This window comes from Colobus angolensis, unplaced genomic scaffold (assembly GCF_000951035.1).
Source record: "Colobus angolensis palliatus isolate OR3802 unplaced genomic scaffold, Cang.pa_1.0 Scaffold566, whole genome shotgun sequence".
In the NCBI taxonomy this organism is placed as follows: domain Eukaryota; kingdom Metazoa; phylum Chordata; class Mammalia; order Primates; family Cercopithecidae; genus Colobus; species Colobus angolensis.
The window spans coordinates 1,158,066-1,166,714 of NW_012119221.1; the positions used below are offsets into that span (position 1 = coordinate 1,158,066).

An 8,649-nucleotide genomic window follows, 5' to 3' on the forward strand; every position below is an offset into this window, starting at 1 on the left:
GATCACCAGTCCCAGCAGCCAGTGTGAGCGTGAAATGTCAGCCAGAGCAGAGAAGCCTGAAACAGTGGGCTCAATGTTTTTTATATCCCCAAGAAGTCAGCAAAATAAACAACCTGTGTATTAAAGGTTTTTTTTTTTTTTTCTTGCATGAACCAGCCTGCTTAGAATGTTCTTGTACATGCCCCCTAGTGTACACGTGCAAGAGTTTTCTGAGGAATATTCCCAGGAGTGGAGTTATTAGGTCATAGGTGATGATCTAGCTAATCTCTGTTTTACACTGTTTTCCAAAGTGTTGTACCAATTTACATTCCCACCAACCATGAATGAAGTTTCCATGGCTATTCATTCATGCAGAAACCTTTGTCAATCTGGTGAGTGTGACTTCTTTCCTTTCTTTTTTTTTTCTTTTTTTTTTTTTGAGATGGAGTCTCACTCTGTTACCCAGGCTGGAGTGCAGTGGCACGACCTTGGCTCACTCCAACCTCTCTCTCCCAGTTCAAGGGATCCTCCTGTCTCAGTCTCTTAGTTGGGACTACAGGTGTGCACCACCACATCCGGCTAATTTTTGTATTTTTAGTAAAGATGAAGTTTCACCATGTTGGCCAGGCTGGTCTTTGAATGCTTGACCTCAGGTAATCCCCCTGCCTCAGCCTCCCAAAGTGTTGGGACTATAGATATAAGCCGCTGAGCCTGGCTAGTGTGACTTTTTATTGTGGACTTAATTTGCAATCCCAGTTTACTAAAAGAGGTTGAGTAATTTTCCACAAATTATTGGCCATTATTGCTTCATCTTCTGTGAAATATCTCAGTGAAAATTTATTTCACCCATTTTCCCCCATTGGGTTGTTAACTTTTTTCTTAATCATTATAGCAATGCTTTATGTATTTGGGAACATTTGTTTGATTAAATATGTGGCAAATATTTTCTCCCTATTTATGGCTTTTCTTCCATTATTTTTAATATGAGTTGTTATTTTTGAAGAAATGTTCAGGAAAAGACTTGCAGGCTTGAAGGTCATGCCATTATGTGACTTGAATGATAAGAGAAGATAGATAGGGGAGTAGGAAAGTGGGGGCAGATAGGCACTGGATTCCTCTGGGAACAGATGACTAATGGAAACTGATTCTACAGGTACTCCTTTGTCCAAGCATTGCAAAGAAGTGAAATCCCAGATCACTGCAGTGGTCCCTTGATAATTTAGTTACAGACATTCCAATCTGTACTTCTAAATTTACATTCATTTGAGCTTGTATATCCATATATACGAGCTTTGAGAGCATTTCCATTTATTCTGTATCAGATTGAAAGTTTGATTCTTAATGCCATGCTGATTCCTCTCACCTATTATCTCTTGCATTCTTCACCACAAATTGGCAACTGGACTTTGCTTTCTGCTGACAATCTATAACAATGAAGGTTCAATTGGTCAAGGGCCTGCAGATTAGCAAGACCTACTAGCTTGTGATAGAGATGTCTAGAAACGTTGTCTTGGAAAGGATTAGAAGAGGAGGAGAGTGGGATATCAGGTGAATGAGACAGTCAGCAATAGACAGAAACCAGTCAGGCAGCTTAGTGGTATTTCATGCCTGTAATCCCAGAGCTTTGGGAGGCTAAGATAGGAGGAGCACTTGTGGGCCAGGAGTCTGAGACTGGCCTGGGCAACATAATGAAATGTCATCTCTACAAAAAATAAAAAGAAAATTTAATTGGATGCAATGGCATGCACCTGTAGTCTTAGCTACTCAGGAGGCTGAGGCAGGTGGATTGCTTGAGCCCAGGAATTTAAGGTTGCAGTGAGCTCTGGTTGTGCCACTGCACTCCAGCCTGGGAAATAGAGTGAAACTGTGTCTCTATGAGTGGATGAATGAATGAATGAATATATATATACATACATATATACACATATACAGTCAGTTGACAATAGGGAAGTCTAGTAATAAGCAAAGATATCCAGCTTCAAGAACTAAGAGTAGAGGCAAGATCTGGAAGATTCAAGCATTCTAGGCAAGGTGAAATCATGAAGTCCTTCAAATATTGATCAAACACCTACTGGGCTCCATTCTGGGAGCTTGGAATATAGCAGTGATGTCTCTGCCTTGGAGTTGGCAGATTTTCAAGAGAGTCAGACAATAAGAAAGTAAATTTTAAAATTAGCAATTTCAGCTAGTAGCAAATGCTATAAAAGAAATTAAGCCAGGGTAATGAAATAATAGAAGGTGCCTGGCAGTTGGGGGAAAGATACTTGAGTCAGGATCTTCTAGGCATGCGTCTCTGAGGAGGGGTTATGGGAGGCCTGAATGATGAGAAGGAATGAGTTATGGGAAGAGCTGGGAAAAAGGAACCCCAGACAGAGGGGTCATCAAGTGCAAAGGTTCTGAGGCAGAAACAAGTCTCAAAGGTTTAGGGAGCAGAAGGAAGCCAGTGTAGCTGGCACGGAGTGAGTAGGCAAGGTAGGGTCTTGATCATTGATGAATCTTAGAGGACATAATGAGTTCAGATTTTTCCCTAAGTAAAATGGGAAGCCTTTGGAGGATTTAAAGAAGAGGAGTGAGATGATCTGAATTATATTTGAAAAAGATCACTCCAGCTTCAGTGAGGAACAGGCTCTGGGGGACCCAAATAGAAGCAGGGAGACCTGGTAAGAGGATACTACAGAAGCTCATGCCATGGCCAAAAGGAACGAAGTACTGATATATGCTACAACCTGTGTGAAACTTAAAAACACTTATCCCAAGCAAAAGAAGCCAGACACAAAAGGCCACATATTGTATGATTCCATTTATGTGTAATGTCTAGAATAAGCAACTCCATGGAGACAGAAAATAGATTAGTGGTTTTCAGGGACTGGTGAGAGTGACTGCTTCTAAGTATAACGGTTTCCTTTTGGGGTGATGAAAATGTTCTGGAATTAGACAGTAGTAACAGTCGCACAGCCTTGTGAATAGACTAGAAACCATTGAATTATACACTCTAAAAGGATGAATTTTATAATGTGAATAATATTTCAACTTTGAAAAAAGATTGAAGTCTAGATCACATATTATAATATGTTGGATCGGATGGTGGCAGTCTTTGCATCTTAGCACAAGCAAAATTTGTCTATTTTTGGCATGAAATATCCAAATTTTATTGCACAGTCCTAGATGTTCTTAGTAACTCGAAATCCTCCTCTCCCACTTCACAAAGGCATTCACCTAGGACATGTCTGCATCAGTGACTCTGCTGTAATTCCTAGTTTTAATTTTTTCAGGGCAGAAAATACTTTATAAAAGCCAAGTGGAGAGCATTGGTCTTTACACTCACTTTAATATTATTCTTTTTTTTTTTTTTTTTTTTGAGACGGAGTCTCGCTCTGTCGCCCAGGCTGGAGTGCAGTGGCGCGATCTCAGCTCACTGCAAGCTCCGCCTCCCGGGTTTATGCCATTCTCCTGCCTCAGCCTCCCGAGTAGCTGGGACTACAGGCACCTGCCACCTTGCCCGGCTAGTTTTTTATATTTTTTAGTAGAGACGGGGTTTCACTGTGTTAGCCAGGATGGTCTCGATCTTCTGACCTCGTGATCCGCCCCTCTCAGCCTCCCAAAGTGCTGGGATTACAGGCTTGAGCCACCGCGCACGGCCGATATGATTCTTAACTAAGAACGGCATCATTATCTATAAAATGGACAGTGGACACTATCTGTGAAATAATAATAACCTGCTACGAATAAATGTTTTACAGGGTGTGTATTCACCTATTTAATGAGCATTCAAGTGTCAGCCATGTATAGACTCTCAAAATTCTGAAAATTCTGTGTTCTGTTTTATCATCTCTGAGACCACCTGCACCCTTTCATACATGCTATAGACTGAATGTATTCCCCCAAAATTCTTAAGTTGAAATCTTAATCCCTATGTGATGGTATTTGGAGGTAGGGCCTTTGGGAGATGATTAGATAGTAAGTGTACAGCCCTCATGAATGGGTTAGTGCTCTTAGAAAAGAGGCCCCAGAGAGCTCCCTTAACCATTCTACCGCATGAGGAAACAGCAGAAAGACAGCCATCTGTGAACCAGGACGTGGGCCCTCACCAGACCCTGAATCTGCCAGCGCATTCATCCTGGACTTCCCAATCTCCAAACTGTGAGAAATAAATTTTTGTTGTTTATAAGCCACTTAGTTTATGGTTTTCTTGTTTTTTGTTTTTTGTGTTTAACAGGGTCGCGCTTTGTCACTCAGGCTAGGGTGCAGTGGCACAATCGCAGCTCACTGCAATCTCAGTCTCCCAGGCTCGAGTGATCCTGCCACCTAAGCCTCCCAAGTCGCTGGAACTACAGGTGTGTACCACCACATCCAGATAATTTAATTTCGTACAGAGATAGGGCCTCCCTATGTTGCCCAGCCTGGTCTCCAACTTCTGGGCTCAAGTGATCTTCTCACCTCAGCCTCCCAAAGTGCTAGGATTACTGATGTGAGCTACCCTGCCTCGTGTATGGTACTCATAAATAACAGCCCAAATTGACTAAGACAATATATCTTCTCAATGTCCTATTATTCACTGCTTATGCTGATGCAGACTGAGCCATTTAGAAATACTACCCTAATTTCAAATTTGAAATGCAGAGGAAAGTTTTTGCTTAAGGATGTCTAATACCAAAAAGTCAAAGTTCTACTGAATTTGAAAGCAAAGTACTCCAAAGACCCAATTTAGCCTGTGATCTCTACACAGAGTTCAGGATAGAAGCCAATTGTGGAGCTATAGAGCTCAGGCTCTAGAATAGACAGTCATTTGTGACAACTGCAGGAAACTGATCAAGTGATTGGGGGCCTGTTTGCTTCCGAAGATGGATGACTATTATTTAATGACAGGATACTTTTCAGTCCTCTCCACAAAAGCCTTTGGCATCTGGATAGAATTCCTTTTTTATGACTGGGTTCTCTTTCAACACTAATATTTCATAAGCTATAGTAACCCCAATAATCCTAATTCATAACATTTCATAATATATAGTAACCCCAACAATTAGGATTACTATAACTGATAATTAGGATTATTGGTGTTACTATAACTATGGGGTTCCTATTGGGGTTACTTCAAACTATGTAGATATTAACCTCTCTGCTTGCAGGAAAATCTCTTGATTTGGAAGGACTTTTGTCTTTTGTTTTAGTAATTTTTGTGGATACATAGTAGGTATACATATTTATAGGGTATATAAGATATTTTAATATGGGCATGCAATAAGTAATAATCTTATCAGGGTAAACGGGGTATCCTTCACCTTAAGCATTTATCCTTTGTGTTACAAACAATCTTATACTCTTTTTGTTATTTTTAAATGTACAATTAAATTATTATTGACTATAGTCACCCTGTTATGCTAACAAATACTACATCTAATTCATTCTTTCTATTTTTTTGTACCCATTAACCATCTCCACTTCCTCCCCTTCCTCACTAGCCTTCCCAGCCTCTGGTAACCATCATTCTAGTCTCTACCTCCATTAGTTCAATTATTTTAATTTTTAACTCCCACAAATCAGTGAGAACATGGGAAGTTTGTCTTTCTGTGCCTGGCTTATTTCACTTAACATAATGACTTCCAGTTCCATTCCATGTTGTTGCAAATGACACTATCTCATTCTTTTTATGGTTGAATAGTACTCCATTGCATATATGTATCACATTTTTTAATCCATTCATCTGTTGATGGACACAGGTTGCTTCCAAATCTTGGCTATGGTAAATAGTGCTGCAATAAACATGGAGTGCAGATATCTCTTCAGTATACTGATTTTCTTTCTTTTGGATATATACCTAGCAGTGGGATTGCTGGATCATATTGTACCTCTATGTTTTGCTTTTTGAGGAACCTTCAGACTGTTCACCACAGTGGTTGTACTAATTTCATTCCCACCAACAGTGTTACAAAGATTCTCCTTTCTCAACATCCTTGCCAGCATTTGTTATTGTCTGTCTTTTGGATATAAGCCATTTTAACTAAGGTGAGATGATATCTCACTGTAGTTTGATTTGCATTTATCTGATGATCAATGATGTTGAGCACCTTTTCATACACCTGTTTGCTATTTATATGTCTCCTTTTGAGAAATGTCTACTCGTATCCTTTGCCCATTTTTAAATTGGATTATTAGATTTTTTCCCTATAGATTTGTTTGAGCTCCGTATATATTCTGGTTATTAATTTCTTGTCAAATGGATAGCTTGCAGATATTTTCTCCCATTCTGTTGGTTGTCTCTTCAGTTTGTTGATTGTGTCATTTGCTGTGCAGAAGCTTTTTAACTTGATGAAGTTTTTTAACCCTTTGTGCATTTTTGCTTTGGTTGCCTGTGTTTGTGGAGTATTACTCAAGAAATCTTTGCCCATTTCAATGTCCTGGAGAGTTTCCCTAATGTTTTCTTTTAGTAGTTTCATAGCTTAAGGTCTTAGATTTAAGTCTTTAATCCATTTTGCCTGAATTTTTGTATATAGCAACAGAGGTCTAGTTTTATTCTTCTGCATACGGATTGTCAGTTTTCCAAGTACCACTTGCTGGAGAGACTGTCCTTTTTCCAATGTATGTTCTTGACAACTTTGTCAAAAATGAGTTGCCTATAGATGTATGGATTTGTTTCTGGCTTATCTACTCTGTTCCATTGGTCTGTGTGTCTGTTTTTATGCCAGTACCATGCTGTTTTGGTTACTATAGCTCTGTAGTATGATTTGAAGTCAAGTAATATAATTACTCCAGTTTTGTTATTTTGCTCAGGATAGCTTTGACTATTCTGGTTCATTTGTGGTTCCATATAAATTTTGGGATTTTTTTTTCTACTTCTGTGAAGAATGTCATGGGTATTTTAATAGGGATTGCAGTGATTTTGTAGATTGCTTTGGGTAGTATGAACATTTTAACAATATTGATTTAGAAGGACTTTTGAATGAACTGAACTATACTGAGAAATCATCCCAGGAGAAATGCTCTTCTAAAAGACAATGAAAGTACAATGAATACAAGAAATGGAAGACTATAGACCAAATAAATTGATGTTTCTTAAGACTTCCTGTTGTAGGATAATTAACTTTGCCCTGATAACGACACAACGATTCACATAATTGTAAGAAATACAACATCCTTCACAGAAAAGGAAAGCTTTTCTTATTTCTCTAATTACTTGCTCAAATTAATTTTAAACCATTTGCAAAAATTATAAACAACATTATTAAAAGTCCTTCCTTTTGAGGTTCTTTTCAGATTCACCCAGTGAATGTAGTGTGGACTGATGGGCTAATGGCAAATAAAAGATTTGTATAAAAGTCCAAGAGCCATTATTTTACAAAAGAGGTTTCATCTCTTCAGCCTCTTGGGGTCATGAAGTATTGCAGGTGGGGATAGTTTTGATGAATTCTCTAAGTGCTGGCCATGGAAGGTTAAGATGCCATCTGAAAGCAGCATGGAAGAGCCTTGAGAAATAAATTTATTTTCAGAAAAGTAGTAAGATAATTTTTTAGAAAACAAAGTCATTAACTTTTTACAGTTACATTGATGCCCACAAGGCTAGATTTTCACATGATAGATGTTCTGAGAGTAAAGCCATTAAAGAAAAGCAGCGATGTCACTGCAAATTTGGAACACGACATTAAAAAAATTCAGTCCATTGAAGGCAGACTTTTTTCTTGTTCCTTAAATTGCAATGAAAATATTAATACCTACTAATGAAAAATTTATTAGATTTTCTTGACATATTTATAAATCACATCTGGACAAAGCTGTCAAAAAAATATATTTCCAGACCTATGAAATTTTGTAAAAATGGAACCTAAAATTAAATGATAGCTATAAAAATACAAGGACAGATGATAAAGTAATTTTTATTATTTCTACACATTATAGCCATTTTTTATTGCTAGACTAGTTTTCAATCTATTTAAAAATAAATCAGACATTTCAGGGCAGAGCAAGATGGCCAAATAGGAACAGCTCCAGTCTCCAACTCCCGGCGCGAGCGACACAGAAGACCGGTGATTTCTGCACTTTCAACTGAGGTACTGGGGTCATCTCACTGGGGAGTGCCGGACAATCGGTGCTGGTCAGCTGCTGCAGCCCGACCAGTGAGAGCTGAAGCAGCGTGAGGCATTGCCTCACCTGGGAAGCACAAGGGGGAAGGGAATCCCTTTTCCTAGCCAGGCGAACTGAGACACACAACACCTGGAAAATCGGGTAACTCCCACCCCAATACTGCGCATTAAGGAAACAGGCACACCAGGAGACTATACCCACACCTGGCCGGGAGGGTCCCACGGCCACAGAGCCTCCCTCATTGCTAACACAGCAGTCTGCGATCTAACCGCAAGGCAGCAGCGAGGCTGGGGGAGGGGCGTCCGCCATTGCTGAGGCTTAAGTAGGTAAACAAAGCCGCTGGGAAGCTCGAAAAGGGTGGAGCTCACAGCAGCTCAAGGAAACCTGCCTGTCTCTGTAGATTCCACCTCTGGGGACAGGGCATAGCTAAAAAACAACAGGGGAAGCAGCAGAGGCCTGTGGAGACCCTAACGACTCTGTCTGACAGCATTGAAGAGAGCAGTGGATTTCCCAACACGGAGGTTGAGATCTGAGAACGGACAGACTGCCTGCTCAAGTGGGTCCCTGACCCCTGAGTAGCCTAACTGGGAGACA

The 8,649-nt window shown here is 39.8% G+C and overlaps 1 protein-coding gene across 1 annotated transcript in view; it reads right to left on the reverse strand.

Annotated features, from left to right (window-relative positions):
• Nucleotides 1–1,345: 1,345 nt before the first annotated feature.
• Nucleotides 1,346–8,649, reverse strand: part of LOC105525920 (elongation factor 2-like) — an 11,596-nt gene continuing 4,292 nt past the window's right edge. Inside the window, exon 2 of the mRNA XM_011961718.1 lies at nt 1,346–1,403. Coding sequence (XP_011817108.1) covers nt 1,346–1,403 — 58 coding nt within the window. The remainder of the gene's footprint in view (nt 1,404–8,649) is intronic.